Source organism: Melanotaenia boesemani, chromosome 3, assembly GCF_017639745.1.
Source record: "Melanotaenia boesemani isolate fMelBoe1 chromosome 3, fMelBoe1.pri, whole genome shotgun sequence".
Taxonomy (NCBI): domain Eukaryota; kingdom Metazoa; phylum Chordata; class Actinopteri; order Atheriniformes; family Melanotaeniidae; genus Melanotaenia; species Melanotaenia boesemani.
In genome coordinates this window covers 25,856,196-25,871,451 of record NC_055684.1, presented here as the reverse complement: position 1 = coordinate 25,871,451, position 15,256 = coordinate 25,856,196, and the positions used below count along the sequence as shown (strand labels likewise).

At 37.3% G+C, this 15,256-nt stretch overlaps 1 protein-coding gene across 1 annotated transcript in view; it reads right to left on the bottom strand.

The window, feature by feature from the left end:
- The window catches only part of LOC121637208 (kazrin-like), a 113,125-nt gene that overhangs the window by 89,025 nt on the left and 8,844 nt on the right, over positions 1 to 15,256 (bottom strand). Inside the window, exon 2 of the mRNA XM_041981212.1 lies at positions 1,680 to 1,837. Within this exon, the coding sequence (XP_041837146.1) occupies positions 1,680 to 1,837 (158 nt within the window). The remainder of the gene's footprint in view (positions 1 to 1,679; positions 1,838 to 15,256) is intronic.

The following is a 15,256-nucleotide window of genomic DNA, read 5'->3' as shown; positions in this document are numbered from 1 at the left end:
ACCCCACTTTCAATAGATACATGAATGTTTTCCTATAATGCTTTGTGTATCCAGGGTATGATTCACACCTGTCTGTGATGGTCGATATGAAAAAATTTGTGGCGATATCTTTATGAGATTTAAAAAAAAAAAAACCTGAACAGTGAGAAAGGTGTTGGTCTTCCATGTGTGACTGCTGCGACAACGTACATCTATTCATCAACTGACGGAACAAAGCAAGAAGTGGCGTGTCCTTCAGGTCAGACCATGACCACACCAAGAAAAACACAGAAAAGGAAGAAAGAGTTGCAACTTCTAAGTGAGCAGCTAATCATGAACACACTGATGCACAGCAGAAAACAGTGCAGCTGTCAGCTAATAAAACCTTCTTTCTGCTAAAGTGACACTTAGAATATGTGTTGCTCTTCACAGTCACAGCCATCTATGCTTCAGCAGGTATCATCACAGTGTACACACATCAAACATGCTGTCATAGCCAAGTTGATTAGATGCTCGTCACAGTGTATGGGTTGTAGTGAACTTTTGAGACAGCTAAAATGGCACAGCTGCCTTTAAATAGACCTGGCAGGATAATTTCCACTCAATTAACTCTTACTCTTGGGTACCTCCAGATTATTTTTGCACCCATCATACCTCCAAATTGGTTGCAATTATTTCAGAACGAGAGACAACTTTTTCCTCTTGATACTATTGAGGAAGTATCCTCTGACTGGTTGAAGTGCGAGTGGGCGGGCAGAGAGTTGGGGAGTCATAAATATGTACTAACAGCTGGAAAATACCACAGTTTGTACACAAACTGAATACCTTTCACAAACATGCTGGTTTCAAGCATAACATAACCTGTATTGCTGTGTTACATGCTCAGGCCACTTCCCTTAACACTGGGTGAAAACCTCTAGGTCCATGAAATGCCCATTCATGGTGGGAAATAAGCCACGCTCCACATGAGTGGGATTTCTAAATGCGCCATGATTTCACCTAGCCTCTCCTTTTTTTGCCTGCTTTCCACAGTGGGAGTCTAAGAACTTCACTGTGAACCTAGATCGATTTTACTTTGCTTCCGAGACACCCCAGCAGATGTTTATCAGGACCATTGACTAAATTATTTAAAGAAAAGATCAGGACTGTACAAAGGACCTGAGAATTAAAGATCACTTTGAGCATATCGAATACAGCTGATGTTGGTAGGTCAACTAAAAGTTAACCTACTATAGAGAATGCATGCGTTATTGATTTTTTCATTTGTTTGTTTGGTTTTTGTTACAGGCTGTTAACATGTGTATTTCAATGGTAAATTTGGCCACATGGGACTGTATAAAGTTTGGAGACAACACAAGTGGCCGTTGATGAACTGTAGTCTTTGCTCTGCTGTGTGGGTTTCATTTTTCAGACCCAGAGATCGTAGTCTGGGCATTGCTGAGCAGTCAAAAACTTAATTAGCAACAGTTTCAACAACAAGTAAAAGTCCTTGGTGCAAGACAGCTCTTTATCGTGAAAAAATAAAAAGGATGTGAGCTTTGAAAACTTGAACTTTGTGCCTGGCGTAAGAGTAAATGGGTTCAACTTATTTTTGTAGTACATAGTGATTTGCCCTGCAATGTAATTGTTTCACTATCTGAGATGAACATTTAAGCATCCTCTGAATAACTATTGACCTTATTAAGAGAAGGAGGCTGTACCTGAGCATCCGCAAGCAGGTGTCTCATCATGGTCATCGACTTCCTCAAGGTGTCCCTCTCTCCTGGCATGAAGGCCTCGTCCTCGTTAGCCATGCTACATGGTCGGGTCACCATAAACTGAGCAATCTGGTCATTCAGGTTGTTCAGAGACTGGACGGCTGCAAAGGAGGTGATATTGAAAAGTCAAAATGCATGAAAACTTGACATATATGTTCTTGCTGTTCCCATGTAGGTCAAGGAGCTCCTAAGTGTTTTGTTAAGCTTTTTCCCCTTTCTCACAAGTGGAATTTTCTGGATAAGACTTGTGTGGTCTGAGACACTTGTGTCATCCATGTCTACTCAGAATGATCCCTCTTTTTGGACAAGAGGGGCATTATTAGCCTAAATCTATTACCAAGGCCCAGAAGCTCAGTATTCAATCCACTACATAATCCACTCTGTAATGGATACAGTCCCAGTTACAATGTCTACTTTGTCTTTTTCACAGTTGTATCACAATGAAGAGTTCAAAACCGTCTCGACAAGAAGATGCTTAGAGGTCATAAAACTCCTTATTTGGAGCTTGTGGGTGGTAATACAGACTCACTTGATCAATACTGACATATACTGTATGAAATACACATTTTTTTCAAAGCAAGCCAGTATTATACCAGTTCAGCAGACCAGAGAGGGAAACATATTTAATGTATGAGCCTTATTATTCAGACTATTACTAACAATGATAGATTCATCTTTCAGTTAATTACATCTCAATACTGACAGACATTGTTAAAACCCAGAGTTTTCATTTAAACTCTGTGTTGTACTATTTTAATGCTACCAAACATATTGAAGATATCAGACTGAATGTTGGAGGGAAATATAAATAAAATAAGTCACAAGATGTTGAATAATTTCAACATGATGGCATGAACCAAATAAAAACAAGGAGCCTTAGGCTTTAATTTAAAGTTGGAGCAAGCTAATTTAGTATATGCTGATGCCTTGTGGGCTGATATTTTTTACCCTCATAGTTTTATTTATTTTCTTCCAAGTATAGAAATGACATTCTTATATTTGCAGCTTCATTAACTATGATAAGAGGTCAAACCGTATTTCATGTCTTATACACTTGCAAGAAGAGGAATCTTTAGTTCTGCACAGCGTGTTGCAGAAGTTATGTATCAAATGCAAAAACATTTGCATGGCAATCACCATTCAGTTTTCAAAATTTTGTCACTTGCTGGTTTGGTTAAGGCAATAACATCACTTGTTCCAGATGAGAAATCCAACCTACTTAATAGGGTTTAATAAATTATCAGAATTTGGACTGAAAACATTCTTTTTACAATGTGACCATCACACTCATGGATGCAGTTTTTACACCAAGTTGTTTTGTTGCACAGACTCCTTATTTGGCTTGACATTGTTTTTCCTTGTGCGCTGTACTGGCTTGTCAGAACAGTTTGCTTTTGGGCAGTCTCTTGCACAAAACAAGGGATTTACACCTGAGTAGCAAGAAACTGAGGTGGTTATTTTATTATGTTTTAGCTACCATTAAATTAATTAGCAGCACTGAATGACAATTTTAAAAAAATGTATTTTCAGTATTTGAACTGAGTAATAAATTGTAAACATTGTTTGTTATGATTTAATTAAACGTGGACATTTGATGTCAGGGCACTTTCTCAAAGTCAAGCTTCACTTTCTCATACGCTGCTGGTAGGCGTAGAGTCGAATTTGGTCAAGAGTGACAGAGTGACTCAGGCAACATGTGACTCACTGGTGACAGTCAAGGTCAGCTTTTTAACCGAATGATCAAAGATTTATGGTTGCAGCTTCCAGCCTTCTTCTGAACTGCAAAAGCTTAGTAAAGTGAGGCATGTTTACGAGCACGCAGCAGCCCTGCAGGAGAAGCAGAGTCCTGTAGATCAAATTGAAGCAGGAGTGAGTGTAAGAGGGAAGGGGGGATAAATTGTTTACGACAGCAGCTGATGACTGGATTCTAACTTCACATTCAACATTTACAAGGTGCACCTTTGTGCCCAGAAGATGGACAAACATGCAAAGTAATGGCATGCTGTTGCTGCAAATGACATGCTGTCAAACAGAGAGAACACGCCCTCTCCTTCTCTGCTCCACTTTCAATTTTCATTTTGAGCACATTTTGTCACCCACAGATGGCTTTCTGTTACCTCGATTTACTGACTATGCTCAATAAGTCAGCACACCATATCACAATGAAAATACCACCGATTTTGACCAGTGGCAAAAAGCCTCACACAGAAATCAGAAGCCACACTTAAAATAGCATTTTTTTTATTATTTATTAAACCATTTGTGATAGCCAATGTGATAACCAATTTTCACTCGTAAAAATACAAGCTGCTGAAAGTCCTCACCAGGCTGATGACATCCCTGGTCAATGTTTGACTCTGATTTAGCTCTGTGGTTTACATCTGCAAGTCTCCAACATTTCCAAATTTATTATTCATATTGGAACAAACCAGGCACAGCAGCAGCATGGATATGAGCATATCTCACAGTCCTCTCCCAAGAATGTGGGTGTGAGGAATAGTTGAACCATGTCTTCATGTCACCAGTCAGATCCAGCAACATGTACGAGGACCAGTCATGGCTTATTAAAAGTGACCTATTTGTAATCTCTGATATTTTTATGGCAAAAGAGGATGTCAGGGCAGAAAGCTTGATAAACATCATATTTTGTTAAGAAATAGTCATTTCTATTAACCTGCATTTCTCTGGGTATTATTATTTTCCCTGGCTTACCATCTTTTAAACTTTCCTGACAGATGTTCTGGCCTCAAACTACTCCAACAACCTGTCCTGCAGTTTCAAGCTACACTTTTCTGGACTATAAGTCTCAATCTATTTAAAATTTTTGTTTTTACTTGTAACCATTTCACTTATAACCAGGCTGTTTGCCTGATTTATATGTGACATCAGCATAAGTACTGTTAAAATTTGGACTTTTGTGAAATTATTATGAATGTTGGCTGCTTTGCATTGCTTTTCCACATTCTTTGTTTGCACATGACACAATGGGGCATGTCTAGATAAGCCCTAGAAATCTATGTACACCCATTTGGAGATGTCTGTTTATTTATTTATTTATTTATTTATTATTTTTTATTAGGATTTTGTCTCACTCAATGCAAACACAGAAATGTATCTTGTTTTGTGTTTTATTCTCTTGTTGAAAATAAAAGATCTCTGTCATCCTAATTCAAACCATATATTTATTTTTCCTTTAGTGCCTAAACCTAACCATTGAGCAATAAACCAAGCTACTGGAAAAAGGAAAAGCGAGGGCTTACATGAAAAGATAGCCATCCCAAACTGGTCTCCAAATCATATCTCTGTCCTGTGGCTTTCCACCACCTCACTCTAACCTCTTCATCAGGACCCTGTCATTTGTTTAGAAAGCACTAGAAAATAACATTTGCTAACAGCATCTTACATCTCTCAGAAAACTAATGCCAAAGGGAAGCTTGTATGTTGCTCATGTACTGGTCATGAAGCAAAGAGCAAATCATCTTGTGGCAAACAGATTAATTTCAACAGCAGCATCAGTGACTCATGTCAGTCCAGTGGATAGCAGCTATGTAAATGTAAGCTGGCTGCAACAGACTACCTTTTCCTTTCTGTTTACTATCAAGGATTTAACTCATGTACCATCATGTATTACAAAGTAAAACTTTGTATCAATTCTATACCAAGTAAATACAAGCTTTGAGTTGCTGATACAACCAAATCCATTGTCAGTACTTTTTACTCCTAAAAGTTGCTAGATGCATAATGGGCATATTAAATATTGTTACATTTTCCTGACAGTTATAAGTGATTTTTGGTTTTTATGTCCATGTTAAACCCCACAATGGTTTTTAAGCTAAGTTTATATGGAAATTTAAAATGTTAATGAACATTTATTTTAAATATAGAGTCAAAATAACTGGTTCTAACCACAAACTGCTACTGGCTTTATGCAGTTTTTGGCTTTTCCAGCAGGGCCCAATTGTAGCCAAGAAAATATTACATTTGACCGACCTTTGTTTCAATAACAACACCGACGATATCTGGATTGATCATCACTCCCTAAAGTCATAATTCATGTGGCATTTGCAGCCAAGATTTTTTATTTAATTTCCTAGATTTTGTTTCATAAACGTGAACCACAGAGACTCTGCTGGCTAAAAATAATTTTCACAGATGCCAAGAGTTCCTGCAAAAGAGCAATAGTCCTGAGAAAATAAAAGACTATATTTTCTTCTATTCTTTGCAAACTTTGCTTACATAGAAAGTATCTTTGGTGAATATGACTTTAAAGAAAGAACAGTTAAAAGTTGTAAATATATTGTATTACTACTGCTACAAAAATGGGGAAAAAAATCTGACTAAAATACAATAGATCCCTTTAGTTAAAACAATCGCACAGGTTGTCTGCTGATACCCTTCAATGTGACCCATAATGATGTCCTGTAAAGTACAGCCCAAAAAGAGACAGGAGGGATATACAATTCAATTATTAGATTAGCAGATGAAATTATTAATCATTTCACAAATTTTTCACAAACAAAACAACAACAAATACTTTCCACATTGAAGCAGGTGCCTACTCAAGTGTTTCCTTGAAAAAGCCATAGTCTTCATAACGAAGTAGAAGGGGTTGTTGTGTGGCACTATAATGTCAATCATTTATAGATATCATTTTTACCATTTACACAGATCTATTCTACAATTGTAATAATAGTTTGGGTTTAATTCACAGTTTAAAAGATGGATTTAAGAAAGTTGCTGTATGTTTACCAAAAGAAGAGATTGAATAGATGTACCAAATGGCTCTTACATTAGCCGCTATTCTTCGCAGCTACCTTTTTAGGAAGTAAAAAGTGACATATAACATGAAGTAATGACTATCATTTAAATCAGATGGCTATTGTATTTTTTTGTGAAACACACTCCCACACACCAATGGCTCTTTGTGGATGGCACAAGATGTGGACAGCTCATTACTATCATTTTAGCTACTCAGAGAGGCAAAACAACATCAACAATGAACCCTTAATGAGGCATGTTGGTGTTTTGTCAGCTGGTGCAGTCTTTGTGAAAGGAGGATGAAAAAAGTCGTTTGAAGTACAATCAGCTCTTCCAAATGAGAAAGTGTTGAGATGAATATGAAAACTTTGGAGGCCATTTATTACAGCAGCTAAAGAGTGTCTGCCAAATCCATTTTAGGAAGTTTTAAACATGTTGTACTGCAATTCCAAAGGGGTCCAGAAAGGATAGGAGAGTATGTAAAAATCTGAGGCAATCCCCAGAGATAGTTTGTTCAGATAAAATAATAATAATAATAAAATAGCCAGGTAGGACTAGTTTGTTTTGCAATGCAAAAGAACATCTGACAGCATCAATGCAGACCAGTCATTCTCTGCTGCATCCCTACAGGAAGATAAACTTTTTGTATTTATTCAGTCTCAGCACATTCAGCTTGAAATGTGTTTTTTAAATGTATTTATTTATTTATTTATTTTATGGTCAACAGGGGAGGCATCTCTATGGAAGCTGACAGTGGCCAGGCTCGCATGTTTTTTTAACACTGTTTTCTTGTGATATTGGGATAAATTTTCTTGTTATTGCGAGAAAACAAACTTTGTTTTCTCAAGATAACAAGTGATGGTTTTTATACATTTCTTGAAAAATTCCGCCTTTATGGAAAACTTTGTTCGAAGCTGTAGCTCAGGGGGAAGGGCAGTTGTCCACCAAACAAATAGTTGCTGGATCAATTGCAAGCTTTCCCTGAAGCCATGCCAGACTGGCCTCGGGCAAGACACTGAACCCCATGTAGCCACCCAATGTGTCTATTGGGAATAAATGTGTGTGATAGGAGAAAGCACTTAGTATATAACAATAGAAGTGCTGTATGCATGTATGTGTGAATGGGTGAATATGGCAGGTAATGTAAAAATGCTTTGAGTGGTCAACATGACTAGAACAGCACTACATAAGTACAGTTTATTTAACATTTTTTATACTTAAATCGGTTCAGTAGATGTACATTCCCGTCCTAAGGTGGTACCAGACGCACCAAACTTAGGATACACAATGCTGGTTTTTAAAGATGTAAAACCAGTTTTTTTCTGGTGACTGGGTTTGTGTTTAAGTTGTAAAAGTCCAAATCAAATTATAATCAACCTGTAAGAAAAAAATAAATAAATAAATAAAAATTGTCATAAAACTTTTTTATATTACACAAGCCTGCTGTTTATTTTATTTTATGTTTCCCTTTTTTACTGTGAATGTAGGATTTTTGGAACAAACCCATCTGTTTTGGCAGGCCACCAAGCTTTGATGCTCTCTTTTTCAGCCTCTTTAGCATTTTTCATTCCTCAATGGTCAGCTCTTTAATAGCTTCTGACAAACAATCACACCTCAATTAGAAAGGCAGCACAAATCAGATCTGGATCAGGTCTGAGCTACTTGCACTGACACCACAGACAAGACATTTGGCAGCACCTGGTTAACTTTCAGCTTGTGCAGTTTGGAAACTGTGTTGTAAAAAGACATGAAATTAGGGACTGTACTTTAGTGTCATACTTCTGATAAAGAGAAGTCTTTGGCAATGTAGATAACAAATCTATCAATATGCAGTGTGTGCATTATGATAATAGATATTAAGTAGTAGACTGGAAAAAACTGCATGAGTTTTGTTTTGTCCTGGTGTGCTCCTCAGAAAGTGAAGCTCTGAGAAATCATCAGGCACTGAGGTGGACTGCCAGGTGTCTCCTCTATGTCCACTGAAAGAAGTCCCTTAACTCACACAATGCTACAGTTATGTGTCTGTCATGATTCACGCTTTGCTCCTTGGTTTACTTTTATGTTCTTTCACGTTCTGGGTTTTTGTCATGTTTTTGGTTTGTTTTTTGGTGTTTAGTGTCAAGTTCTGTGTTTTATGGTTTTTAGTTCACCCAGTCTGATTAGCTCATTCACTTCACCTGTGTCTAGTTTGTCCTCCTGTGTATGACTCTCAAATGGTTAGAAGCTTAACCGCCAAAGTTTGACTATTTTTATAAATTTCTGTGATGTTTAAGTTTTTATTTGTCTTAAAGTGTAACTACTGTAAAACTATCAGAAATCAAAGTTTTAATGTACTGATCTTAAAAACATTCTCTCTGCCTCTGCTGTTTTCTGCAGACACATAGGTTCTGCCCTGCAGATCACACAAGCCTGCAAACAGTGTATTCATCCAGCTGTACTCAAACTTTGTCCATGTCTGTGGAGTTTGCTGTGTTTTCGTTTGTATTTTGGAGCATACCTGCTGTGAAAAGACCAGAGATGAAAACCGATTTAACTGCTTTCTTGTGGCAAAATGAATGTCTGAGTTTTAATGTTCAGTACCACAGGCCTCAGCCCAAGTCTCACAGCCATTGCCCTTGTGGGGCTGGCATTTCTCCCCTGGAACTTTTTTTTATCACATTGTTGCTGTGAAGCGACCTCTTAAAAATTCTGCTCCCTTGGAAAAGCTTCCTGTATTAGAAATCCAATTTAACACAAACTAACACGTCTGTCAGACTAAAGGGTTCCAGGCATTTCAGCTCTGATGATTTCATTAACACGCTAAGAGTCAAGTTGTTGGGGGTCACAGGTGTTTCTTGGACTCTTAACACGCATGACCTGAAAAACCTCAACAACTCATTTTAAATGAGAGGAGAAACATCCTAAAGGGCTGAGACCAGAAGTCAAGAAATTTGTTTCACTTCACTGGATGAGAGAGGATCAACACAGACAATCTTAGCTTGTGTCTCAAAGACTAAACAATTAAGAAACGACACCATTATTAAGTAGAGTTTATTTAGAAGATTGGCTTATGTTTTTAATGATTTACTTTTCATATTAAAAGTGATAACATGCACAATTTAATTACAGTACACATTCAGCAGATCAAATTACCAAACCCAATTTTTTTTTTTTTTTAGCAAACCTTGCAATAGTTAATATTTTTGTATCTGAAGAGATGCTGGGAGTTTAAGGACCAGGATACAGCTGCTGTGAAACTAGCTAGCTCTGAAACACAAATTTGATAAACCCACAGTTTCTGTAAGTTCAAGTTCAAGATATTTAGCAGGAACACCAGTAACTTTTTAACGTTCTGGCATCCCAGTCTTGCAGGAACACCCAAAGCATCTCACCTACGACCTACTACAAATGCCAAAGGGTTAAACAAAAATTCAAGCCTCTACAGGACTATTTGTTGTGTGACTTCATTAGAACATGGTCATTTTAATTCACTGCAAATATCTACAAGGCCATAACTATGTGCAGCACAATCCTGCTATTTTATTTTAGCATAGTTTTTTTTTTTTTTTTTACTTTGAATTTGGCAGATTGACCTAAACAAAATTAAAATAATAATAATTTATTATAATCTTCAGCATGGAAGCTAATTGCATTCCTGGCTTTTTCTCTAATTTGTAATATCAGTCAAGCCTTTTCAACCCAACATGTCAATATTTAACTGTAAATCAGACTTCTTGTAAAACAAAAATAAATAAATAAAATAAATTTTAGCACAAAATATAACCATGAACCAGATAATTCATGGTTTATGTAAAAAATTTGTTTTTTAAAAAGCTGACTTCCTCCATCTGCCAGTGTTTCATGAAATATTTCCACCGTTGGGTTTTAAGTTAAGGTATAACGCTTCCTGCACATTCTTATGAAATCTCACAGTCTGCCCATGGTGACTTCTAGACTTCAAAAAATCCTCTCCAACATTTCAAAAGTCTCTCTGAAACATATTATATTAGTCTAACTTTATAGAAAATGAATTAAATCCAGTTGTCAAAGAACATAGGTTAACGATTTACCTTATGATGTAACTAAAGAAAACAACTTAGCTGTGAAACAAACATCCATTTAAACCATATTGAAACATCACACTTGAAGCCAAACTGTGAAAATTCAACCAGACTTTTCTTATAAATCTTAAATCTTTTAGATTATGTGTTTAATTTACATATCTGGAAGCACCTGCTACTGGCTAACAGATCAAATACTTCTCTCCGCTTAGGACATCAATGCTGATGGTAGAGTCCCAATAAACCTCAGCACTGTCTTCCAAAAGAGAATCTCTAAACACATGTTTAATCAACTAGAGCAGTACATGTGGATATCTTTTTTTCTAAAAGTTGTAAATAAGGGGAAAAAAGAAAAAAACTTGTGTGACTCATGTGGTATTTGAGCAACCTGAGTCTGTGACAAAAGCTTCTGCATTAGAACATGTAAACTTAAAGGTTTTAATTTTGCTCATAGCAACATTGCCACCACCTGGTAGCTTTGATGTATGCTGCAAACAATGCCATAAAAACATACCTGTGCTGACTGTCTCGCCCACAGCTTCTGTTCAATGGCAGTAAACTAATGACAAAGATGTGTGCATATGTCAGATCTACTGCTACATACATAAGGAATTCAAAGGAATTAAACTAAAATTTCAAACATTCAAGAATTTTAAACAACTAATCATATTAACATTTTGTCTATACATTATAAAAACTTATTTTTAACTATAAAAAATACAATTTCCTCCACAGATAAATGTGATTCATCTCAGGAAAAATCTCACTTCTGTTGCATTTGGGTGTGGCTGCTAATGTATGGTTTAAAATGCTCCTTATTTTAATCAGATTGATAGTTCCCTCTAATGTGCTGCAATGCTTCAAGTGCCCACTGCTGATTTTGCATAACTTTAATTAGTGTGCCACCTAGTGAGAAGAACAAGAGATCAGAACTGAGCAGTCTCGATCTGTCTTGTCTCCCTTTGAGCCAAAGACTTAAAAAAAGCAAGTCTCACAGGGAGTTACCAACCAACGGCTGAACATAAAAGCCCCCAAAGACGGTGATAATCAGCCTAAGGCTAACTCTTCAATGCCTGAAAAAACAGCTCAGATTGTGTCATACTCTTAAATTCATCAACTCAGCCATGAGTAGGGAACATGCATAATTGATTTACAGATAAGGAATGGCACTCACTCATATCAGGTGTAATGGACAAAGTTAAAGTATCTGCTTGTCCAAAAGGTTAAGTGGTCATTTGATGGACTCTTTAGGGAGGCTTAAGATTAAAGATGAATGTAAGCATCTTTTGTAACAGCTTGGAGCAAAACAAAAAGGAGGTTTATAAAAAATAATCCCTCCGTTAGGTTTTTAATATATCAATTCTGTTGTTCTCTTAGAGTTTAAGTGTTCTTAACCTATTTTGCCCAAGTCTGCATTATATACTTACATACATTAACTATTAAATATATTTCCAGGACTCAATTAGATAAGAAAAGTTGCAAATTTGACAAGCTGATCTGTGTAGGTGGAGGAAACTAACATTGGTGACAGCGACAGCAGCAAAAACAAAAGGTTACATAAACATTTTTTTCCACAGCATATGCATTGGGCTCTGCCAGCATCAACTCACAGACAAAAAGAGACAAGATTTATCTTTTTTTTCATGTTTATTTTCTGTCATGCTGTGTAGAGCTGACATCAAAAGTAGTTAACTAGTCCTATTATCTCAGAGAACTGTAATTATCGTCAAAAACACAGCCTCTAGCACACAGTGTAATGCCATCCCTTCATGTTGTCTAGTGAGACCTTGTCCTCTGGGAGGCAAACTGGACCAAAAAGTTTTAAAAATGAGAGCACTGATTGAAAACTACTGCTGCACACAATGAAGAAGGCAATAATCAGCTTGTTTTAACCATCTAAACATGCTACTTTTGGTGCTCACAGAGGAGACAAAAAAACATCCCTGCATCTGCTGAGAAAAGGAGGGCACATGAGGATCCTTTGGTCTTTTTACAGGTTAAAACTGCTTGTTAGAGAAGCCCTATCTGAGCTCACACATAACGTTTCAAAATCCACATGCTTCATGTCTGAGTGCGTCTCAGAAGCTACAAGCAGCACACCAGTGACAAGCCTTCTGCCAATTAGGACTATTTGTGCAAGTGTGCCTGAACCCATCTTTGAGGACAGATGAAAGTGGGTCAGAGCTGCAGCACAATGGCAGGTCGCACACACCTCACAAACCTTAAGTAAGACAGATGGGGATTAAATAGATAAACTTTAAATTTGCTCTAATATGGGGTGACGGCACTGAATCTATTATCATCATCAGTCACTTTGATGCTCAAAATTCCATTTCAGAGCAGGTGTCTCACAGTAGATGAGCCTCTCTGAGTTCAGACTGGAAGTCTTACTACTATCATTCATTAACACGTTTCTCTACAGGTAAACAACTGTGAGTTCAAAGGCACATCAGCTCAACACTTTCCCAAGTTTCTTTGACTTTCTTCATCATATCTTGTGGACTTTTTCCTTCTCACATAAAACACTTTGCTCACTGTTCATATTCACATGGCTGCTACTCGTGAGCCTGGAGAGTTGAGAACAGTCGTTTAACGATGCTGAGCATGTCTCTCCAACAGCACATCTGTGGAGAACAGCACTGACCAAAAGAACATGCGATGCAGAAACCGACTGACATAATTGCTGGTATTCTGTGGTTGTGAAGCAGTCAGGAGGCAGTGCTTCTGCTCCGTTATGTGTTCAACATATCTGATATCAGCTCTGTCCACATGTTTGGTAGGATGTGTGCCCAAGTTCTGTCCTCAGGATCGACCATCCTGCAACTTTTAGATGCAACCCTTCTCCAACACACTTGAATCAGATGGCATCTGCATGTCATTCAGCTCTGCAGAGGCCTGGTAACGAGCCAGTCATTTGATTCAGGTGTGTTGGAGAAGGGTTGCATCTAAAAGTTGCAGGATTGTAGATCTCGAAGACCGGACTTGGGCACCCTTGTCTTATTCACATCATGGCATTTAAATCATATCAAATGTTGAAAGTGACACATTTTACTATTTCATGAAAAATATTATCTCATCTTGAATGGCAGAAACACGTGACATTTTTTTGTGGGTTTGCCCTCTGTTCTCTAACATCCACTCTGTGGACTTCTTACAAAAGTCCTGTCATCAAGTATATTCCTCCCTTTCTGGTAGCGGTGCATCTGAACTCATTTCTAATGGGTAAGTTCAAACACAGCTGCCCTCATTAGCTTAACATCATTAAAATATGTGAACTTCATTATGCACTTAAACACAAAGTGTGCAACTTATTCTCAGCTTTGCTTTACAGAAATAACCCAAGGGAGACATTTTTAACATAAAAGGTTTGATTTCAACTAAAGAAATGTTCCATGATTAATGAAATTCCCTGTTCATAGACAAGGAGTCAATCCAACAAAAGAAAAATTTATCACTGACAAGTACACTGCCACCCCATCACTGAACTAAGCTGCATGCCTTGCATGCTAAAAAGAAACACCCAGAGAATCAGCTATATTTAATCACCACAGAAGTGCCTTCACTAACTAGTAATGCATATTTATACAAACTCAGAGCACACTAGATTTTCCCTCGCTGTTTTTGCAGTGCAGTGAAATGATGAGGAGTAGAAAGTCTAAACTTTACAGTCACTTTTAGCTGTTTAATAAGACAAGAGCAAAGTTCAGCTCTGATAGTTCATGTTTGCAGCAAAGGAGACCACCATTTCACCCAAACTAACTAAACCTGAGGTTTCAGAATTGTAAAAAATCTAATGTGTGTTTTGTAGTACAAATTTGAAAAAATCCACAGAAATCTAAACAAGTTGCATCTCAGCAAGCCAAGCCAACTTTATTTATAAAGCACTTTACAACAGCAGCTACTGAACAAAGTGCTGAACATAATATAAAAACAGCAAAACATTAAATAAAAGACAAGACAATAAAATCAATAAAGTCATTAAAACAATTAAATCAATACAAAATAAAAACAATACAAGCAATAAAAGCAAACTCATACTGGGTGAAACGCCAATGAAAAGAGATGGGTCTTTAAAAGGGATTTAAAACTGAATAGTAATGAAGCCTGTCTGACTTCCACAGCTCTGGTGCCGCCACAGAAAAAGCCCTGTCCCCCTCTGAGCTTCCTCCGCGTCCTCGGCACCTCCAGGAGCAGCTGATCTGCTGACCGAAGGGACCGGGAGGGGGAGTACATGTGAAGCAGCTCAGAGAGGTGGTGGGGGGCAAGGTCAATTAAAGACTTAAAAACAAATAAAAGGATTTTAAAATAAACTCTAAATAAAACAGGCAACCAATGAAATATTATATGTATATATTAAACATAGCCACAATCCTGTTGTTGAATTAGCTGCATTATTTACAAGATTTACTTTGCATCCTAGAGGGTCTATCTGGCATCTTAGATTAAACTGTAAAGCTATAATATATGACAGAGATTCATTGTGCAGAATATATAAAGGTTTTAGAGCTGCATCCAGATTATGCTCTTCTCAGGGAAGGTTTTTCTTATTTCAGAGAGATTTGGTCAAAGCCCATACTGTATGTTTTACAGTATCTTAGATAGAGAGTAAAAGAATAAAGATGGAAAGCAGCCAGTAGCCAAGGCAGGCCTGTCTTCCACTGAATAAACTGAATGTATGACAAAGGATGACCTTAACAGTTGAGTTGCTCCCATATCAAATCA